Source organism: Pongo pygmaeus, chromosome 21 (assembly GCF_028885625.2).
Source record: "Pongo pygmaeus isolate AG05252 chromosome 21, NHGRI_mPonPyg2-v2.0_pri, whole genome shotgun sequence".
Taxonomy (NCBI): domain Eukaryota; kingdom Metazoa; phylum Chordata; class Mammalia; order Primates; family Hominidae; genus Pongo; species Pongo pygmaeus.
The window spans coordinates 10681208-10705372 of NC_072394.2; the positions used below are offsets into that span (position 1 = coordinate 10681208).

General features: G+C 36.7%; 1 protein-coding gene across 6 annotated transcripts in view; it reads left to right on the forward strand.

Annotated features, from left to right (window-relative positions):
- Positions 1–24165, forward strand: part of MACROD2 (mono-ADP ribosylhydrolase 2) — a 2112402-nt gene that overhangs the window by 2043163 nt on the left and 45074 nt on the right. For all 6 annotated transcript variants that reach the window (XM_054468214.2, XM_054468215.2, XM_054468216.2 and 3 more), the window contains 2 exons: positions 2263–2337; positions 2603–2695. In XM_054468214.2, coding sequence (XP_054324189.1) covers positions 2263–2337; positions 2603–2695 — 168 coding nt within the window. The remainder of the gene's footprint in view (positions 1–2262; positions 2338–2602; positions 2696–24165) is intronic.

The following is a 24165-nucleotide window of genomic DNA, read 5'->3' on the forward strand; positions in this document are numbered from 1 at the left end:
GCTAATAAACTTAACTCACCTGACCTTGGGTCTCTCTTTCTCTCTCACTCTCATCCTTTCTCTCAGCTAACCTTACAACTTTGAGTGGCAATGGGGAAGAATGAGGATGAATGGGTTTTTTCAAAAGTGGAAAGGTCTTGATCAAGTTCAAATTTTAAAAGGCCTTTCTGCGATCAAATCACAAAATAGAATATAGGAGAAGAAAATGAAAGATCCAAGAGACAGATGATATATCCCTAAATGAGGAAAGAAGGCAGGAGACTAGAAAGTGGGAAAACCGAAATATTTTGCAGAACCATAAAGATGGCATTTCATTAAACTTCAGGAGTGATGGAAGAAGATCATCAAAAACAGCTTGAGGTTTTTATATTCAATGATCAAATAGATAAACATGCTTTAGTTTTAATTATTTTATTGGATCCTTTTGATTAAAATTGAGCTCAGGAAGAGTGGATATCACACAAAAAACCTAATTTTTCCCTTATCCAGGTCATGCTAGCAGAGAATGAATCAAGGGGAAGTAGTATCATGGGCAGTTTAAAAATAATTGTATCAAAGAGGAAACTGTAAGATGAGGGGTTATATAAGTCAGCTTTGTTGCAGTAACAAATAACCCCAAAAGTCTCACTGGGGGCTCAACAACAAAGGCTGGTTGTGTCTCTACTTAGCCCTGCTTGGCTGTGTTCCACATGCTTTCTGTTCAGGATCTGGATGAAGGAACATGGTTTATTAGGAGCAAAAGAGCTACAGGCAACATACAATGGATCTTAAGGCTTCTGCTTGGTTGCGGTACACATGATGTCTGTTCCAGTGCCGTTTCTAAACAAGTCACATGAACAGGCCTGTGTCAACGTGGTGGGAACATACACTTGTCCCACAAGGGCCGCTGCATGTCACATTGTCACAGACAGGGAAATATAATCCTCTTTTAGGAAGAAGTAGAGACAAGTTGAAACCACAGTGCCACCACAGGGATGGACTCAGGCAAAGAGTCCAAACTCCTCTGAATCTGCTTCGCACCTATAACCCCCTAGCTCTAGAATGTTTTTTTAAAAATTCCATAGTTAAGTATCCTCAGCATAAAATCTTTCATTAGCCCGAGGCAAAATGGACAGATTTCAATTTCCTCTCTTAATGAGCACTTAAATGTTTTAAATGCTACAGGGGAGGGTAGGAGGAGAAGCCAAGGGGTGTGGAAGAAAAACCATTACTAGATAATCAACCTAAGAGTAATCAAGAGTTGGCTGAATTCTCTCCTGACCTTTGCTGTATTTAGTATGTGTCGTAAGAGAATGGTTGAGCTGTAGCAGGACGAGCCACAGACAAAACTTCTTAGACACCGAGTTGTAGAAGGAAGGGCTTTATTCAGCTGGGAGCATCAACAAGCTACTGCCTTAAAATCTGAGCTCCCTGAATGCACAATTTCTGTCCCTTTTAAGGGCTCACAACACTAAAGATTTCACATGAAAGGGTCATGATTGATTTGAGCAAGCAGGGGGTACGTGACAGGGGCCGCATGCACCGGTGGTCAGAGTGAAACAGAACAGGGCAGGGAGTTTCACAATGTTCTTCTATAGAATGTCTGGAATCTATGAATAACATCAGTTTCTAAGTTATGAGTTGATTTTTAACTACTGGGTTTAGGCCAGGCAGGCCTAGGCCTGGTTTTGGGCCTGATGCCAGGCTGCCTGTCTTTGGTTTTACTTCCTTGTTTTTCTCTTAAAACAGGTACTGAGTATAAAACAATACAAAGCAATATGAGAGGGTCTCTCTCTTCCCTCAGAGCTGTTATCCCCCCAGTTCCCCTGTGCCCACATTACTCAAGTTTTTTATGCTCTGTTGATGGAAAAATGAAAGTGCAAGTAGTGTTTTCGTTTTCTAGGACTCCTCACTATGGGAAATATTTGTATCTTAAAAGGAAATTAAATGTAGTTAACCCATATAGCCCAGAAATTATTGTAAAATTTGAAAATTTCTAGGTTGTGTCCTCTATCCATATCCTGTGCATTCATAAGCTAAATAAGTAATCCAATTTCACATCAGTTTCCAAAAAAAAAGATTTTTTCCTAAATTATCAGGATATTTCTCAGAAAATAGTTGATTTAAATCTGATGATTAGAAAAATTGTATCTTTGCCCTTTGGTTTCAAAACTGTTCTCTATCTCTCCATGCATGATTAAAGCATGGTTTCTGAAGGTCAGGGATAAAGCTACGGTCATGCATATCACATTTCTTTTCTTTTTCAATCACTGTTTTGAACAGGACAAGAGAATGACTCAATGAAGAATGAAATAAAAATTGAAACAGAATCCCAGAGCTCATATATGGAAACAGAAGGTACTGAAACCAAAATATATTTGTATCAGAGAATGAGATGAAACTGTGAACCATGACTTCTATATATACCTGTGTGTGTACGTGGTATGTGTGTGTGTTTTAGTCAATGATTACTGGAGGATAGCAATGGTGTTCAACTTGGTGTACCTATTGAAACTTGAAGGGGGAAAAAAAGAACTCTAACTTTCTATGCCATAGTCACAGTATTCTCTCAATGATTCCAACTCAAACAACCCTGAGTGTCCGTCTGTCTCATTCTATTTAGAACTTTCATCAAACCAAGAAGATGCCGTGATTGTGGAGCAACCAGAAGTGATTCCATTAACAGATGACCAAGAAGAAAAAGAAAGTGAAAAAGGTAGGACTGCTCTTAAATTAACCCATCAAGAATGGAGAGTTTCTTTGGATTCCTGCCTAGAATTCAACCATCAAAGTTATTCTCATGCAATTACAGTTTGTAAAGGGGGAAAATGAACATTTCCTTAACCTCAAATCTCCATTTGAAAGTAGAATAAAATCTAGAAGTAGCAAAAGAAAATACTCGGAAGACTTACAGCAATTGCATATAGCATAAAGATGTTTTTGTTATTCATTTAGATTCAATTTAAATTTTTAAAATTACAGTATTGAGAAAGCCTATAAGAAATCAAAATTATGGACTAGAGGGATAAAGTTCATACAAAATCTGAAATGGCTTTAAAGCAAATAGACTGACCTTTTGATATTGATTTCATCTGTCTTCCTTAGTATAGTAGTGATGAAAGAAACAATTTATGTAAAATATGCATGTTATATGAACCTAAATTTCAATCTTGCTTGCTAATATTAGGATGCAATCATATTGAATACTGTTTTAAAAAAAAAGTAAGCATTATAATGATTTCTGAAAACTCAAGAGGAATGAACACTCCTTAAATATTAAAGCAGCATTCAGGGCAAGAAGCCAATGTATTGGAGTGAAGAAAGAAATATTTTTAAAAATGTGTTTTAAAAAACTATTCTGATTAATTTAGTGTTAATTGAAGAACTTAAACAATTCAATTTTTAAATATAAAGCAATCTCTTAAAAGAAGCTAATAAAATAATTTTTGTTACAGTATATCATAAATCATACTGCTCTTAAATAAATATGTATTTTCAAAGCAGTTGCAGAGTAATAACTTGACAGGCCTTGTTTATAGAACACAGTGATCAATTTTGTTTCCAAATTAAAACTCAGACATGATCTCAATTGTAAAATCAGGTCAATAGCAACTACAGCTTCCAAATTATGAACTCTTCTTGGCAGGGGCATTGACACAGTTTAATTGCTAAACCATGTTAGAGATTTTGACACTTTTAAAATGTTGACTGCATTTACAGTACAATATTCTTCCATGTCTATGCCTCTAATAAGCTTTTCTCTATTGCAAATCCTAGTTCAGACTCACAACTCCACATTCCTGTCAAGTCAAATAAAGGGCATATTCAAAGTTATTTCATGTCTAATATTGATAACTGAGAATTGATACAACCCTTACTCAGAATCAGATATATGGTATTGCTCTCTTCAATTGTAGTTTAAAAATGTAAAATAGACAATGCTGTGCATGTTAGCTTAATTTCTCTGTAGCAGAAATTGTTTGCTCTGTTTATTGCATTTCAAGAAATGCAAATGGTAAAGAGGAACATCAAACAGCTGTACGTTTTCCTCTTTTGACTTGACCTATAAGAAAAAAGCTGGCATTCAGCACATTGACATGTTTCCCTTCTCCCAGAGCCTTCCCAAGCATCGAACACTACTCTGATGACTGAAGAATTAAATACCCACCTTTCCTCTCTTCCTTGTAAATATGCCAATCTTTTTCTGATAATGGTGGAATAGCATGTGGGAAAAAAGCAAGGTGAAATTCTGCTACTTGCTTTTAGCAACTATGAGGTTGAATTTCTTTATTAAAATTTGACTTTTCACTGTAAGATGACTAATGCTGGTAGTCTTGAATTAACCACATTTTCTCTTCCCATCTTTATCATAGATATTTCACTTGGCCCTGCATTGAATATTTCTGGTGTTTAAATTTGAAATAATTTTAAATGCATCACATTTGTCATCTTATACTTTGCATCAAAGTAAGAGTAAAAAGCTATTTTATTCCCTATGTGAAAAGTACTCATAGGAAAAGGAGGCAATGTAGATTCATGGTGCTCTGCAGTAGCTCTGCCCCACCATGGACAAGCTGGGTGACTTTGGACAAGTTACTTAACCTATCTGCTTCAGGTTCTTCATCTGTAAGATGATGATGGCAAAAGTACCTGTCACATATAGTTAGGGTGAAAATTTAATAAGTAAAATGTGCAAAGCAATTAAAACAATGTGTGGCACATAGAATGCACTCCATAAGTATTTAGTATTTATCATAATTTGGTAAATTGATGACAAAGTCAAGAAAATTCACATGTGATTCCCCCAAGTCCATTCATCATCCTTCTTCACTACTTTGAATCTGTAGAAAGTCACATATTCTGCATTATCCTTCAACAACAACAATTGGTTCTATCCATTTGGTTGGCAGCACCATCTCAGGCCGGCAGTTTTGATATGCTCTAAACTCTTTACATTGCTGCATATTTTATTCTAAAGAGATAAAACAACTAATAGAAGGAAGCCAGGTGGAAGGCATTTCTCTCCATTCATAAACACTTTCTTGTTTGTCAATATCTCAATCTTCCATTTGAGAAATAAATACAACCATAACTTCTATTTTTTAAAAAAAGAAACCGTTGAGCTGTTGATAGATCCACAAAAGAAAAGTAGTAAATAAATTCAAAGTAGCAATTTTTTTTACTTTCTTTTTATTTAGTTATTAAAAAGTCTTGTTTGAAAACATTTCGAGGCTATAGCTCCAGATTTTGTATTCACAAAATAGTGTCTTAATGGAAAGTTTTACATATGTATTAAGAATTATCTGTAAACAAAACAAATGAGTATTTTATTACATTTGTAAAGATATTCTTTATAGCTTTAGAAGTATTCGTTCTCTTTTATTTTAAGACTCCTTTTAAGGAGGCAGAAAGTGATTCCTTTAAAAAAAAAAAAATCCAGACCAGGAAAAATATATAACCTTTTTCTCTCTTTTTGTATCATTTTATAACATTAGAAAATGTAGATAATCTTCAGGATACATCTTCTATGGCTCCCAGGTGTATGGGCACAGATGTTGCAACATTAAGTTTTGAAGTTAGTTCTACTGAAATATGGATTTTGAAAAGAAGGAAAAATATTCAGCAGAAGTTCATGCTGATAAAATTACACAATAGCACAGTGGACATGTCCCTGGGAGACCTGAAATACAAAAATTTCAACAGGCAGAAAGTGAGGTTTCACATATGGCAGCTTTTCTGATATAGCCACATTGCCTCTTCCTAAATGAGCCCAGTTTTATGATTTCCCAGCAGGACCTGCAACACATATGAAATCCAGTCGAATAACGTCATTTAGGTTAATAACCAAATAGGAAAGTAATATTATAGAAGATCTCCTCTGAAAAGGATCTCATGTTTTAGTATAAAATATAAAGTCAGCATTAAAACATCTTTCTTACATTTGTTCTTTAGGCAAATTTAGAAATATTTGACATAAAATCTTAACTATATCAACATTGAGTTATTATTTCACAAAATTTTCATATATGTTTTATTATGATATATATTAGATTTTTTTTTCTCTAAGTGTTACACAGAATGAATACATTTGGTCCCAATAATTTTTCATATCAATTAATAAGTGTAGTGTGGAATAGTAATCCTTTGTCTGTTTACCTAAGATTGAGCAAAATGTTGACAGAGACTTAAAGTATATTATGGTTTAATGTTTTCTTAGAAAAAGATGCATATGGGCAGGCGTGCAAGTAAAGAGTTAAGTGCAAGCCAGTAACAAATGTAAAGTATCATGCTCTTAGGTTCATGTTTTGAACCAAGCATGGTCTGACCAGCATGACCTTGAGACATAGTGTACAGACAGCCATGGCTTCTAGCCCTGCCTGTGTGATTCCTGGCAATCCTTAAACTTCGAAGAATCCCAGTCTCTAGGGTAATAATGAGGCGCATGAACTCAAAATTGCAGTTATAAGGTTCTCCAGTTTTATAAATTTTCTTAGAAGGCCAACTCTGAAGAACCACATTCTTGGTGAAATAAGAGCAATGGCATGGGAGCCAATGGTCAGCCATGCTGAAAGCTGAAATCATAGGTTTTCCTCAGTTTTAGTTATTGTACCCTATTGATAAAAATATAGAGGTGCCCTAGGCCCGGCAAAAAAATCAGCCAAATATATTAGGACTTGCCAATGATTGGACAGCTAATTATTCCCTAAAGATACTTTAAATGGGGAGGGGAATGCCTTTTAGCTCAAGGTGGGTTTACACAGAAACTCTGCTCAGAACCAAGCTGGATTTCCATCACCATCTTTCTTAGTCCATGTGGGAAACATCTTTTTTTGCAACTCCTCTGGCTATGATTTCATCTTTTAGTGAACACATAGCAAGTGAGCGACTTTCTCGTCTGCTTCTACCAATCAAATCCATTAGAGGTTTATCTCATCTACAAAGCACCCCTGTATAGCCCTTGGTGTTTTCCATTTCTCATAGGATTCTTACATCACTGGCAGAGCCCTTTCTTCTCTCCTTGAAAAGCAGACCTTGCACTAGCAGTGTTGCCATACACAGAATACCTGTGTATTACACAATAGCACAGTAGACATGTCCCTGGGAATAGAATACCTAACACTTGGGCCATCATATACAGGCTGTGTTCTTGGCTGTAAAGAATCATTGCTCAGGCATATTTTTGATTCATGCTAAATACTATATACACTTGCATGTTGAGTAGCAAACTTACTGGAACATTCTACTTTCATAAAGTCTTTGTATCTCTTTTCAAATGAAGTCAAGTTTAGTAATACTATATTATTCATATTGGCAGCACCATTATTTAGTTTTCTAGGGCAGTTTTACCGTTTGTTTTCTTCTTTTTTAATAATATTTTGAATCTGAAATTCAACAACCAAAATTATGTTTTAGGATATCAGTTAAATTAAAAATGCTGGTCTCTGTTTGGGTTTTATGAATATTTTGGTGTCTACTGAAATTCCTCATATTGGTTAAGTACCTTGAACATAAAAATTATAAAGTTTTAAGCTAAATTGTTTAGGTTTTCTACATGTCTCTATGTATGCAATGTAAACATATAGAATCAGTTCATTCAAATTATGCTGCATAACTGACCTATAATTTTAAAGTTAAAAAACATAGAAGAATAAAAGGTATATTCACTGCACTTTGTCTTGCACTTTGATTTCTTACTACAATAATGATGTTGGTGTGGATAGCATATATGCATGTGTACATGTGTAAAGTTAGATTATACATGTATAAAGTTCACATGTATCTACCCAGTAAGAAAGTTATGCAGGCCTCTTGAGTTTGTTCAAATCTTCTAGCTTGCTGCAATCATCTTGTCTTTAAAGATTTAGAAAAAAAATTGCCCTGAACCTCCATTTTTCATGTTAGGAGAAATCTATGATCCCTTCCAATATCTCTGAGAATTCTTTGGTGTCAGGTGTATTTCTTCTAATCTCAGGCTCCAAGCTCCTGCCTCTGGTGACTTCTCACTTCAGCCTTTGCCTTTCCTTTCTATCGTAAGCTGTCTCTAGTTCTCACTATGGCTCCCACTCAGACCCCACTACCACCTCTCATCCCTTCACTCCGTGCAGTACCACAAACTCAAGGATGTGTGTAGGTTTAAGTGAATGTTAGGGTCAATACTTGTAATTAACTTGTGCATGCCCATCTGGGGAATTTTAAGAGACCATCTCTTCTAAGTCTCTAGCATCCAGCTACATCCTGTATCACCCTTTGTCTTCTTTGATTTCTTGCGCTTCCTAACACTCCAGTTTCATTTACAGTTTAACTTTGTATCATGCCTATGTCCTTCTGGTCTTGCCCTGAGGTGTATGATTCTACAAACATGTGGCTTATCAAACCACATGGCTTATCAAAGTAATTTGCAGAAACAAAAGATCACTCGCATAAGTGGAATTCTGTCTTTAAATGTTGAACTTTTTACTCCTCTCTGCCGAATTAGAGTTCTACAACTCTCTGTGCATAAAGTACCTGAATTTTTTTCACAACTAATAAAAAGATTAACGTGTACTTGCATCTAAACATAATATTGTTTTACATATATTATCCTGAAATACTTCAGAAAATTAACCTTCTCTAAAGATAGTGAGTATAATTATTAACATTTGTTCCTTATATTTAACTTCCTTCCAAAGACATTATATAATGCTAAATTGAAATTTTCAGAAAGATAAAATTATGACTGTCATACAACCATAAAATCTATACAAGTAAAATATTTTATTTAAATGATTAACTAGTAAGGGAATCGTTAAGATGTTAACACTGGTTCAAAAGAGAATGTGAAGAGTGTGTGTGTGTGTGTGTGTGTGTGTGTGTGTAAAATCCATCTATCATCTATACAGTGACATTTTAGTCAACAACAGACCATATATGTCACAGTGGTCCCATAAGATTATGATTGTACATTTTTACTGTACCTTTTCTATGTTTAGATATGTTTAGACATACAAATACTTACCACTGTGTTATAATTATCTACAGTCTTCAGCACAGTAACATGCTGTATAGGTTTGTAACCTAAGAGCAATAGACTATACCATGTAACCTTGGTATGTAGTAGGCTATACCATTGAGGTTCATGTAAGTACACTCTATGATGTTTGCATCATGAAATCACCTAGCAACATATTTCTCAGAATGTATCTTCACCTTAAGCATGCATGACATATATTGGTTATGAATTATGGCTATATGGATATACACATGGATCCATAATACACACACATTCAGAAATACTGAATATATCCATACAAACACACACAATTCAAGAGCACTGAAAATTTCCAAACTGGCTAATATCATACAGGGCAATACAACATATCCTTTCTTTCTATCAGACAAAATTCGTTTTCACTGATATGAACAAATCTCATTTTCATTACTACAAGTTTTCTACATATTACCTTCTACCTGCACAGATGTGTAAAATAGTCTAGTGAATAGAAAGCTGGTCAAAGGAATACACCCTCATAGAAACAGATAATCCCAGAGAGTCTGGAGGGCGACACCCAACCTTCCACCCCAGTGACACCCAGGGATCTCTTTTATCCATTGTCAAGTTTTGGACAATTTTTCTTGACAGTATACTGAAGGCAAAACTGCCTTTTTTTTTTTTTTACCTGTTTACCACATCACTTGTTATTGTTCACTATTTGATACATTTGATAGACAGTGATAAAATACTAGGGTAGTATCAGAGTAGGGCAGTAGCTTCCAATTTCATCTGAGGTTGTAGTTTACTTGCTATTGTTTTACGGCAAGTACTGCTATTCTACATTTAATATAGTTGTACACACAATGTAGATGAAGGTGTACTTCTAAGATGCCTCAATTGTAAGATGTGTCATAAATAATGACATGTAAAATATACATATTATTAACAAATTTTCTAAAATCTTGCTTATTAAAGTAAGACACAATAACTTCTTATCATTTAGGATTTTTATTTTATATGTTTAAAAAAACTCTTTGAACAAGACGTAGAATGTTTTCATATATCGCTCTTGAGAATACATAAAAAGAAAATGTAAGGCTAAAGGAATTAGTTATGATATTGCTAAAACATCAGGTTCAGGGTCATACTTCTAAATCACTTTCAGTCAAAGTCATCAATATCTGTTTTTATTACACAATATTGTCCTCTGCCAATATCTTTGATGGTTCAGAATTTGAGAGAATTCATAAAGAATTTAAAACTCATTGGCTTGTAAGTCTCTTAAGTCTATCTTGCTATCATATAGAGTTAGCCTATTTTTTCTTTTTTGCTTCTACTTAGAGGCTGTTAAAACACTCCTGATTCACCAACTCCCTCCATATTTATTATTTTTCAGAGATTTTCACCCAAGTCATTGAAACTCATTCTGCAAGTTTAAGTACTTTTGGTTTTGATGCTAATGCATATATGGGAATGATAAATCGTATAATCGTGTCCTGACCAACAAAAATTTTGTAACAATTCACTGTTTCAAAGATGTTAAGATGTGAAAGCAGTGTACTTTATATTAGAAAATATAGTATTTATTTCACAATGAAAACTACTACACTGAGACTAGAAAATGGAAACTTGATTACAAGTGATATAATTGAGTATATTTGATATGCTTAATTGATATATAATTGAGTTATTTTTTTTCTACTAACTCTAATGATTAGCAGTGGGATCCTTACTAGCACATCAGTCCACCATTACCCTACTGCACATTGCATAACTAAGAAAGTCATAAATGGTTTTATTCATACATTCAACAAATGCCTTTAATGCACGTGTAATATGTGCCAGAAATTATATAGACACTAGCACTGAAACTGAGGAAAACAGACAAAGCCACTGCTGGGCTCATTCCAAGCATAGAGCTCAGGATATAAGTTTTTTTTTTTTAACTTTTTATTTTATTATTTTATTTTATTTTTGGAGATGGAGTCTCACTCTGTCAACCAAGCTGGAGTGCAGTGGCACGATCTCGGCTCACTGCAAGCTCCGCCTCCCGGGTTCACGCCATTCTCCTGCCTCTGCCTCCCGGGTAACTGGGACTACAGGCACCCACCACCATGCCTGGCTAATTTTTTTTGTATTTTTAGTAGAGACAGGGTTTCACCATGTTAGCCAGGATGGTCTCGATCTCCTGACCTCATGATCCGCCTGCCTCGGCCTCCCAAAGTGCTGGGATTACAGGTGTGAGCCACTGTGCCCAGCCTTTTTTTTTTTTTAACTTTTTAAGATTCCTCATATAAATGAGATCACACAGTGTTTGTCTTTGTCTTATTTCACTCAGCATAATGCCCTCAAGTTTCATCCATGTTGGCACAAATGGCAGGATTTCCTTCTTTTTATGGCTGAGTAATATTGCATTATACATATATATTCCATTGTATACATATTATGTATACAAATGTGAGATATGTGTGTGTGTGTATGTCTATGTGTGTGTCACATTTTTCTCTATTTATTTATGCATCTATGGGCACTTAGGTTGTTTCTGTGTCCTGGATATTATGAATAATGCTGCAGTGAACACGAGAGTGCAGACATCAAGCTACTGATTTCTCTTCCTTCAGATATCTAGCCAGAAGTGGGATGGCTGGATCGTTTGGTAATTCTATTTTTAATTTTTTGAGGAATCTCCATACTATTTTCCATAATGCTGTACTAATTTACATTTCCATTAACAGTGTAAAAGGTTCCCTTTTTTCCACACCCTCACCAACACTTGTTAGTTCTCTCTTGCCTTTTTGATAAACTCTCCCTAACAAGTGTAAGGTCATATCTCATTGTGGTTTTGATTTCCAATTCCCTGATGATTAGTGATGTTCAGCACCTTATCTCATATCTATTGGCCATTCGTAAGTCTTCTTTGGAAAAATGTCTATTCAGGTCTCGGTACCAACATAATGCTGGCCTCATAAAATGAATTTGGAAGTCTTCCCTTCTCTTCAGTTTTTTTGAGAGAGTTTGAGTAAGATTGGCATTAATTCTTCTTTAAATGTTTGGTATAATTCACCAGCGAATTAATCTGGTCCTGGGCTTTTCTTTGTTGAGCAGTTTTTGATTACTGACTCAAACTCTTTACTGATTTTTGGTCTAATCAGATTTTCTTTTTTAAATCAGATAATCTGTTTTATTATAATTCTTATATGTTTGGGATATTAACCCCTTATCATATATATGGTTTACAAATATTTTCTCCCATTTTATATGTTGCCTTTTCACCTTGTTGATTATTTCCTTTTCTGTTTAGAAGCTTTTTAGTTTAATGAAAATCTGTTTATTTTTGCTTTTTTCACTTGTGCTTTCGATGTCATATCCAAAAAATCATTACCAAGACCAACACTGAGAAGTTTTTTCCTATGTCTTTTATATGAGTTTTATGGTTTCAGATCTTACATTTAAGTTTTTAATCTATTTCAAGTTAATTTCTGTGAGTGGTATAAGATAGAAGTATAATTTTATTCTTTTCTATGTGGATATCCAGTTTTCCCAGCATCAGTTATTAAAGAGACTATCCTTTCACTGTTGTGTGTTCTTGACATCCTTGTCAAGTATTAGCTGACTTTACATGCATGGGTTTATTTCTGGGATTCTCAATTCTGTTCTGTTGGTCTGTGTGTCTGTTGTTGTGCCAGTACCATACTGTTTTGATTACTATAGCTTTGAAATGTAGTTTGAAATCAGTAAGTGTGATGTCTCTGGCTTTTTTCCTCTTTCTCAAGATTGCTTTGACTATTTGGGATATTTTGTGTTTCCATATGAGTGTTAGGATTGTTTTCTTTTTTTATGTGAAAAATGCCCTTGAAATTGTGATAGGGATTGTGTTGAATGTATAGATTGATTTAGGTATTTGGGCATTTTAACAATATTAATTCTTTTGATTCATAAGTATGGAATATCTTTACATTTATTTGTGTCTTATTCAATTTTCCCATCAATATTTTACAGTTTTCAGTATACAGATTTTTCACTGCCTTGGTTAAATATATTCCTAAGTATTTTATTATTTCTGATGCTACTATAAATGGATAGTTTTCTTTATTTCATTTTCAGGTATTCATTGCTAGTGTACAGAAATGCACCTGATTTTTCTATGTTGATTTCGAATTCTGCAAGTTTAATGAATTTATTAGTTTTAACAGTTTTTTTGTTGGCATCTGTAAGGTTTTTAATAAGACTATGTCATCTACAAATAGAGAAAATCATAATTCTTTCTTGCTGATTTGGATGGCTTTTATTTCTTTTTCTTGCTTAATTGCTTTGTTTAGGACTTCTAGTTCTATGTTGCATAGAAGTGGTGAGTAGGCGCATCTTTGTCTTGTTCTTGACCTTAGAGGAAAAGCCTTCAGCTTTTTACCATTGAGTATGATGAGAGCTGTGGGCTTGTCATATATGGCCTTTATTATGTTGGAGTACATTCCTCTTACACTCAAATTGTCGAGTGTTTTTTCTCCTAATCAGGAAAGAATGGTTAGTTTTGTCAGATGCTTTTTCTGCATGTATTCAGATGATCATAAGATTTTCATCCTTCATTTTGTTAATGTGGTATATCAGATTTATTGATTTCCATATGTTGAACCATCCTTGAATTCCAGGTGTAAATCCCTCCATCCTTCTAAACTGCTGTTGAATTTGCTAGTAATTTGTTGAAATGTTTTCTATCTATTTTCATCAAGGGTATTGGCCTTTAATTTTTATTTCTTGTAGTGTTTCTATCTAGCTTTGGTATCAAGGTAATGCTGGCCTCATAAAATGAATTTGGAAATGTTCCCTTCTCTTCAATTTGTTTGGAAGAGTTTAGGTAAGATTGGCATTAATTCTTCTTTAAATGTTTGGTAGAATTCACCAATGAAGTAATCTGGTTGTGGGCTTTTCTTTATTGGGAGGTTTTTGATTACTATTTTGATCTCTTTACTCATTACTAGTCTATTCAGATATTCTGTTTCTTCATGATTCAGTCATGTTAGATTGTACGCTTCTAGCAATTTATTCATTTCTTTTATGTTATCCAATTTGTTCATATATAATTGCTCATAGCAGTCTCTTATGAACCTTTGTATTTCTTTGGTGTCACTTGTGACATCACTGTTTCATTTATAGTTTAATTTATTTGAGTTCTCTTTTTTCTTTTTTTTTTTTTTTTTTGAGACAGAGTCTTGCTCTGTCCCCCAGGCTGGAGTGCAGTGGTGTGATCTCGGCTCACTGCAAGCTCCACCTCCTGGGTTCATGCCATTCTCCTGCCTCAGCCTCCCAAGTAGCTGGGACTGCAGGCACCCACCACCATGCCTGGCTAATTTTTTGTATTTTTAGTACAGACAGGGTTTCACTGTGTTAGCCAGGATGGTCTCAACCTCCTGATCTCGTGATCTGCCCATCTCGGCCTCCCAAAGTGCCGGGATTACAGGCGTAAGCCACCACGCCCAGCCGAGTCCTCTTTTTAATTTAGTCAGCTAAAAGTTTGTAAATTTTGTTAATTTTTTTTAAAAACCTCATTTTTGTTCATCCTTTTTATTGTTTTTCTATTCTCTATTTCATTAGAGATCAGATATTTCATGAGAGATTAGAGATTTCGGTCCTAAATTTTTACTATTTTTTTCTTCTACTAATTTGGGCTTTATTTCTTTTTGAGTTCCTTAAAGTGTAAAGTTAGGCTATTTGATATCTTTTTTCTTAATGTAGGCATTCATAACTATAAACTTTCTTTTTAGAACTGCTTTTGCTGCATCTTGTAAGTTTTGGTATATTGTGTTTCCATTTTTGTTTGTCTCAAGATTCTTTCAATTTTGTGATTTCTTTTTTGACCTATTGGTTGTTCAGGACTGTGTTATTTAATTTCCATATATTTGTGAATTTTCCAAAATTATTCCTGTTATTGTCTTTTAGTTTTATATGTTTGTGATGAGAAAAGATACTTGACATGATTTCAATGAACTTAAGATGTGCTTTATGGCCTAACATATGATCTGTCCTAGGGAATGTTCTGTGTGCGCTTGAAAAGAGTATGTATTTTGCAGTTATTGAATGGAATGTTAGGTGTCTGTTAGGTTCATTCACTCTATAATGTTGTTCAAATCTGTTGTTTCTTTATTGATTTTCTTTCTGGGTGACCTATCTATCATTGAAGTTGAGTATTATAGTCTCCTACTATTATTGTATTGCTATTTATTTCTCCTCTCAAGTCTATTAGTATTTGCTTTATATATTTATATGCTCTGATGTTTGGTGGATAAATACATACAATTGTACATCTTCTTGATAAATTGATTCCTTTATTATTACAATTACCTTTTCTAGTCTCTTGTGACTATTTTTTAGTTAAAGTCTATTTTGTCTGGTGTAAGTATAGCCACCTTGCTCTCTTTTGGCAGCCCAAGCTGTCAATAAAAGCTAGAATGGTGGAGCGGAATTATTAAAGCAGAAGTGATAGGGTGAAAACCCAGGGTTAGAGTGAGAGCATGCATGGCCTTTCTGGCCATGCCAAGGAGTGTGGAGACTCACTGCCAACTAGAATGCAGACAAATGATTTGATTCATCATTGATTTCTTTGTTTTCCACGTCATTTTACAGACTAAAGTCAGTAAGAACCCAAAATTATTACAGTTATTGCACTCTGTCAGCCTTTGGTATCGAATTCCTATGGGATTATATGAAATAAACAAAATTTTCTTAGAACACGCAAAAAACCTAGAACATTTACTACCTGGCCCTTTATAGAAAAATACTGCTGAGCCCGTCTATTTATATAAAGCCCAACATTACCCTGAATGTGAACTCCCTCATTTCGTACAATAACTCTCAAATTATGAATCTTTGTCAACACACACAGACATATATTCATACACTTGAGATGTCTCCATAGAAACATGGATTTATTCTCACAATGCTGTGCCCTTCTGTAAGCATAGTCTTTGCTGTGTTTGCATCCCTCCCCAACCTGATAGATTGGAAGAAAATGGTGCCCTCTGATGTCAGCCTCCCTTAAAGGCACCCCAAAGTAGCATGTCTTGGGCCTCAAGTATTTCAGGCCATAAGTGGAATGGAGTAATCCCTACAACCCTGTACTCAGAAGCCTATTACCTTACTTTGACTTGGCTTTATCTGGTCAGTCTCATTTTGTTTGGCTCTTTCTCTCTTAGAATAACAGTTTAAATTTCCTTTAAGTACAGTTTTCTGCCACTGTACATAGAGTTCATAAAGTAGAGAGGGTTCTACCTACTTTCCCGTGAACTGATCTTTGCCTTCTCTTAGTATACTACAAGTCAGACTTGCATTATGACTGCGAACTAAAGATCCTAATCATAAACATTCAGATAGAAAGACCATTTCAGTGACAGAACTAACAAGTGCAAGTCTAATCTATAATGTATGTGGAGTAAATAGTGATTGTAATAATATGGATGTTTATGTATACATTTTTTGTAAAAACCAAAATATTGTCAACCCAAAATTTAATTTGTACATTTATACAGTGGTTGGAATAGAGGCTCAACATTTACATAAAAGACTTTATTTTAGTAAACGAATAGCCACAAACTATTATGTCATAGGTTTTGGATGACATACTTACTGCATTTGGATTTAGACTTAACCACTTCACATCAGGTGCAAGAACTTCCAGATCCTGCTGATTGTGCAAAAGATATATCCATTTTGATTTGGATTTCAAATGTAAGTGCTACTTTTCTCTCTGCTTCAGAAGGAAACTCAATTTCTTTTCATTACTCTTTATACATCAGGTGCCTTCATTTCAGCACAGTATGTAAAAAGCAGGTGGTATAAGGAGTACTTTGAATGTTAATTATTTTTTTCATTTATTTCACCATGAGGATTTACCTTTCAATGTGTTTTTATAATCAAGATGGAAACAATTAGGGAACTTGCTGTTTGAATGTTTCACTACATTTATTTTATGACATCTGCTGCAATGATTAAGAAAAAAGAGAAAAAGGGAGGCAAGCATTTGAACAATAGCAAGGAGTTTGGATTGATTGTATGTGATTGCTTTATTTCATTGTGAAACTTCAAAGGAAATGCTGGCAAGATGAATCAGTCACATTTCTAACCAATAATATCATCCCATTGTTTGAATTTACATTTTTTACATAGAAGCACATGAGTTCATTTTTCAGAGATGTTGTCATAGTTTATTAGCCTTCATTTTAAATTGAACCTACTTTTGTAAACTGCAGAGAAATGGCGAAAAAGGGGAAAATGATACTTCTTCTGAAAGAAAAATTTCAAAGGAGAATTTTTTTTCCATTTGTCGTATTTAGTTTGTTCCTCAAACTTCAAACATAATTTACTTCATCTGTTCTTTTGTTTCACATACTTACAAATATAGTTCATAAAGTAAGAATATTCAGGATTAAGAGGTTCATGGTTCATAACGTATTAAGATATGGTTATATAATTTCAATGTAAGGGAGTACTTTTCAAAATTAATATAGTCAATATTTTATACTTTGTTACATTACTCTTATTTTTTCATTAACAAAATATTATAGAAAACCTTATGCAATCAGAAAATAAAACTTGCATAACATCTAGTAATTAGATCGGATAAATACTAGACAAGATAAATATAGTTATATAACATAATGTGTCTGTATATATATATACACATGTGTATATACATAAATATGCATATTTCATATCTCCGAAGTCTACCTGTTTAAGAGATACTCAATAAGTAGATCTCAAAGTTATCTCTGACAATACAGGAACATATCCAGAAGGTATCTTAGTATTTTATCACCTATAATAAGGAATAAAAATTTTAGTCCAGTCACCAAATAAAATGTGGGGTTGAAAAGAACATTAAGGGTTACTGTAGACAGAACAATGGACCCCCAAAGGTGTCCTCGTGCTAATCCCAGGAACCTTTCCATGTGTTACATTACACAGGAAAAGAGACTATGCTGATGTAATTATAATTAAGTCAGGGGGCTTGAAAAGAGAAGAATATCCTGGAGTGTCCAGGTGAGCCCAGTGTAATCACAAGTATATCTATAAGCAAATAGGGAAGCAGGAGAGTCAGTGAGAGGGAAGGAGATGTGTTGGTAGAGGCAGAGGAGAGAAAACAAGAGAGTGATTGAGATTTGAACATGCTATGCTGCTGGCTTTGAAGATGGAGGAAGGAGGCAATGAAACAAGGAACACAGGTGGCCTCTAGAAACTGTAGTAGGTAATCAAACAGATTTTTCCCTAGAGTCTCAAGAAGGAACATAGCTCAGCTGACACCTTGATGCTAGCCTCATAAGACCCATTTCAGACATCTGGCCTCCAGAACTGTACGAAAATCAGTTTGCATTGTGTGAAGCCACTAAGTCTGTATTAATTTACTGCAGCAAGTAGAAACTAGTACATTACCTCTACCACTACTCTAGTATTTTGCACCCAAATTTAGAGCACTCCTTTTGAAAATCCTAGACTTTCCCACTGTCTTCTTTTGGCTGGTGATGAGGCAAAGATGATTGACAGAGGGGTAGGCAAACAGAGTACCCTCCTTCTGAGTCTCCTCAGTTGCACTTTCAATGATGTTTATTAATTTAAAAACTATCCAGCATGAATATGTACAAGGCACTGAGCTCGGGGCTGGGGCACAAACAAAAACAAAATAGAAAAAAAAAAAAACCACAAAAACAATCTCTACCCTCGAGGGGAAGCTAAGCCCTCAGTAGTGAAAACAGATTCATCTGGATAGAAGTTCTTAAAATGTGTTCCTTGGACCAGTAGCTTCAGCATCATCTAGGAACTTGCTAAAAGTGCAAATTCCTGAGCTCCCCTTCAAGTATATTTCTTATACAATAATTGTTGTGGTTTGGTTTCTCTATTAGAATATGAAGACTTTATGAAAGTTTGAACCCTGTGTGTGTGTGTGTGTGCATCTCTTCTGTTATACGTAGGAATTCACATTTATATATCCTTGAGACAAGACAGTGAAAACAATAGAAAGCAAATAAGCAGAGTTTGGAGGCTTATGGTCCAGACCTTCCTGGCAACAGGCTGCATAACACTGCTTGGTCTGCCAGTAACCCTAGCTCCACCAGGTGTGGCCCAAAGTGAGGGCAGAGGCTTTCCAAGTTGAGTGTGCATGAAATCACCTGAAGCCTTGTTAAAGCATGGCTTTCAGTTCCCTATCCCTCAAGTTTCTGGTTCAGTAGATCTGGAGATGGCGGGCAGTCAAAATTTTGCTTTTTTTTTTAGAGACAGAGTCTCACTCTGTTGCCCAGGCTGGAGTGCAGTGGCGTGATCTCAGCTCACTGCAAACTCCACCTCCCGGGTTCAAGCAATTCTCCTGCCTCAGCCTCCTGAGTAGCTGGGATTACAGGCGAGCACCACCACGCCCGGCTAATTTTTGTATTTTTAGTAGAGACAGGGTTTCACCATGTTGGCCAGGCTGGTCTTGAACGCCAGACATCATGATCTGCCCGCCTTGGCCTCCAAAAGTGCTGGGATTATGGGCTTGAGCCACCGTGCCCAGCCAAAATTTTGCTGTTTTTTTTTTTTTTTTGAGATGGCGTCTGGCTCTGTCGCCCAGACTGGAGCGCGGTGGCGCGATCTCGGCTCACTGCAAGCTCCGCCTCCGGGGTTTACACCATTCTCCTGCCTCAGCCTCCCGAGTAGCTGGGACTACAGGCACCCACCACTGCGCCCGGCTAATTTATTGTATTTTTATTAGAGATGGGGTTTCACCGTGTTAGCCAGGATGGTCTTGATCTCCTGACCTCGTGATCCGCCCGCCTCAGCCTCTCAAAGTGCTGGGATCACAGGCGTGAGCCACCACACCCGGCCAATTTTGCATTTTTAAAGAGTTTAATGAGGTGATGGTGGTACTGCTGGTCCAGGGACCACAGCTTGAGAACCACTGGCAAAGCCCTCATTATCCAAACCAGCTGGCTCACAACTGCCACTGTGGGAGAAGATGCTCCTTTAACGTCATTGTGGACCCCCAGTACCTGCAGCTGAGACACAGGGCTACCTGTGGTACCCTTTGGTACCTGTGGTAAGGATGAGGACCTCTTCTCGACTCCACCCCACAGTAAGTCAGAGATCAGCCACTTATAAGCCTCTCTTCCCACATATGCCCTCTTTGTGGTCATTGCACAACACATTTCTCCCACAGTGGCAGGTGATATAGACAAGAGAACACAGAGACTGCATGCCTGGGTTAGAAGAGTACAGAACCAAGGACTGTGTTTGTTATTGGAAAGCAGCCCTGGGGTACTCAAAGTGCATCCTGAGCAGCATATATTGGAGTTGTGTATACAAAATCACGTATGCTACTAAAGGGTCCTTGTTATGCCAGGGCCACGACTACTCCAAATGTCACGCTCGGGGTCGGGTTCCAGCCCCAGCTGAGGTCCGATGGGAGTGGGTGGATGGGCAGATGGCAGGTGAAAAGTAGTTTTATTTAGCAGCTCTCTTATCAGCAGCTCTCTCACACTAACTCTCTTATACTCTCTGCCTTTATCTCAGCTGTTTGCTCCAGCTCTGCGCCCCTGTCAGCAGCCAACTCCCACACACAGCCCCATGGCCGGCCTGCAAGGCCAGCTCTCCCTTACAGTGTTAGCAGCTTAACTCTTTCTCTCTCTGGGCACGAGTGCAAGCCATGGCTCCCTTCTCTCCGTCTTGCCGTCCTCTCTCTCTTTCTCTTGGCCCCAGCGCAAGAGCACCTGTCCGGCATCAGCAGGGCAGTTATACTTTTTACAGACAATAGTGACTCAGAGCCAAGTATGAACTTAAACAGGTTATATAACAAGTGGAGTATACACCTGCACCCTAAACTCACTAAGTCATGCAGGCATGGATGTCCGCCTTGGCCTATTCTTGAGCAAAGCACATCCATATACCTTACAGTCATTCTTTCCCCATTTTGATGAACAGGATATAAAGGGGGAAAATGAAGATAAAAATGTTCCCATCATTTTTGTAGTTTTGCTTGTCTTTAGACATAGAAACAAGAAGGAGTCATGTGAAAGAAGATGGCATTCTCTCTACAAGGGTTGAAAAAAGAGCAAAAATAGGATTGGGGGCATAACTCTTGCTCGACTTGCTGGAGTTCCTCACACAAAGTAAAAATAAACCCTGCTTTAGCAGCCCCTATCTGATTTAAGTCAGCTTGTCTTCCAAAATCTAACATTTTCTCTGTTGAATTTGAGGGGCTTATTTTAATAAGAAAAGAAAAAAAGAATAGCTGAACAGGGCCTTTAGAGCAACACACATAAGCTGTTTGCCATATTGAATCAACACCTGGGGCATTGATCTGAAAGCTAAACGCAGGCTGTTCACCTGGATTGCCAAGTATAACAGAAGCAACTGGCTCACTGACATCAGAGAGAGCGCACTTCACCAGGGCTCCATCTGCAATCGCCTTTGAGGACCAGAGATAATCAGAAAAAAAGTACAGAGGTTGTTCTGAAACCTAATTCCAACTTAGGAGCATTTATTTCTCCTTTCCATAAACTACCTGTGATTTCTAATCAAAAATGCTTTTCTAAACCCAGCTGACCTAATTCTCCTTTTCTCCCTCACAACGTGTCTTTTTTGTTGTTGTTGATCTTTGGCTTTGCTTATTGACCAAGCACAGTTGTTGTTGCCTAGCTCTCTAAGCTTGTGTGTCCTGCCTTTCCCAACATTCCAAGGAGTAATGGTCTCATTGATCCAGTAATTAAAGAAATCCTGTACCTTTCCACTCTGGCTAGCTGCCCTCTTCCTTTTCCCCTATTGTTCTCTCAGTAACACCCCCAGCTGATGGTTTGAGATTTTCACCCTTTCAAAAGCTTTATGTTTTTCCCATCTCATCAAGCATATCTCAGCCAAGTGTAATTAGCTTAAAGCTTTTGAGTCCTTAAGGGAGACCAGTTAAAGACCTGAGCAATTTCAATGAAGAGCTTGAAAAGCGAATCCTGGAAGGCTAAGGGTAACCACAGGAGAGCCACTATTATTTAGAAGCAAAGACCCTCTCCTCCGCCCATCCCTCCTTCTTTAGGCACTTTAAATTCTCAGAATATTCATGAGGCCTCCAGGGCTTTGGGACTCTATTTGGACCATTATTGAGTAGGTGAGATATTTAAGCTCTTACTCATCAGCAGGTCAGTTGGTTCCTTTTAATTGATTTCAATCAAGGGGCCATTTTTGGGGAGCCTTAAGTTACTCTCAAATGGCCAACAGTTTGTTTGCTAAGTCTCTTAGCCTTTTCATTCCTTTCTTTATCCTTTGGCTGTTGGAAACTAGCTGGCCAGCTTTCTTTGTAGTTTAAGCAGTTCATATGAAGTCTAAATTAATTAACTGCAACACAAATTTGCACCCTACCTTTGAGTGATGGTGAACTCCCTTGATTCCTGAATAGCCACATGTATTGTGGTAGTTGATCCCACAGCCCAAGCCCTTTTTCCCCATACTTGGGAAAAAGCAAGTTGTTTTGAGACCAAATTAAACTCTATTTTTATTGAAATGGAGTGGAGTAGTGCTTAAGTGTGTGAAGCACAGATTGTTGGTGGGATGTTAAGAGAGGGGCCCAGGCTCTCCCTCGAATTGGGTGATGTGTATTTTCCCCATGCTTTCAAGTGGGAGGCTCGGAGGCTCAGGTGTTGGGTAATAGGATGATTAAGTGTGTTCTCATGTCTAGTTTCTCATTACCAAGACTTGGGTAAAAGGGGAGTTACTTTTGTAAATCTACTACCATCTTTTTCAGATAAAAGGAACCAATGCCAACATTTCATTAGAATGACCTATTTTTGTCTCAAGTACACGAATCAGCTTCTCTTTGAACAGTGATGCATAGGTATGGAGATGTGCCTGTATTAAATATTATACATCTACTGTACCATTAGAGGACATTACAATCACAACTTAGAGGAAAATTCCTTGTAAAACATGGGACGTGTGTTCTGAGCCATGGTATGACATGGAACTGGCTTGCAAAGCAGACTCCAAATACTTATGAATTAATTTATTGCTGTCTGAAAAATATGACATAATTTTTGAAGTACAAATTGGCTTACAAAAAGATGTAAGCAGGGTGAACATTCTTGGTAGGTAAGACAGAAATGTAGCTGCATTTTATAAATGTTTGTTTTGCATAGGAGAATGATAAATTACAGTACAGTTTCACTATTATTGCTTTGAATACAGTAGGCCTAAAGAAACTAGACTATCCCAGCCAATGTAGCAGTTCTGAACCACAGAAACCAGTTGCATTGGTGCAGAGTAAGTAAGACTTAGAAGAAAGAAACTGCTGACAACATCTTCACTTTGTAACAACATACAGTGAGGCAAAGGACTATTAGCAAACCTGATACCACAGTGTCCAGACAATGTGCAGAGGTCATCTTCTATAAGGCTTCTTATACAACAGTTTCACCACGGCCATTGGTGCTATGGGCAGGAAAGCTTTTGTTTATTCCATTTTTCAAATAACTGATGCTTAAAAAATTTTTAAGCACAGTCAAAATAATATTTAAAAATTTTTCAAAACAGTGGTAACTATTTTTCTACAAACTGATATTATAGGAATTAAGGGTGTGAGGAGTAAAATATACCTGACCAGGGTCATATGTTCAGTAGGTGGAGCAAGGCCCTGACATTTATTATCTAACTTGTGACCCAGCATCCTTTCCACCCTACCCTTTTCCCCTCTAAGCTGCTCTGAGGGGCTGTGGCTAACAGAGTATGACACTTGAGAGGGTATGTACCTAATTGTAACTTACCATTTTAACTTAAAATCACCAAACTTTATATAAGTTTCACAGTTGGAACCTGGAGGTCACCTAGTTCAACCTCCTGCTGTGACGCAGAAAGCCTTAATGATTTTCTTCCCAGCTGATGCTGTGGCCTCTGTCAAGGGACATGCACGATGGGGAGCTCACTACCTTTCACAGGAGTTCTTTTATCCTCAAACATTGAGTGTTTATAAATGAACTGGATTTTCCTGATGTTTCTGCTGACTCATCCCAGCTTTGCTCTGCAGAGGGAACTGAAATGAACCTGGCCTGTATGGCAAGAGTCTCCTAAGTCTTTGAAGGCAAAGCCTTCCTATAGCGCCCCCTATACTGTCTTCTGGTTAGTCATTTATCTCGCGTATTCCAAACGTCTCTCACGTTACATGGTTTCCAAACCTTTCGTCATTTGACTATGCACTTCTAAGCCAGTCAGATTTGCCA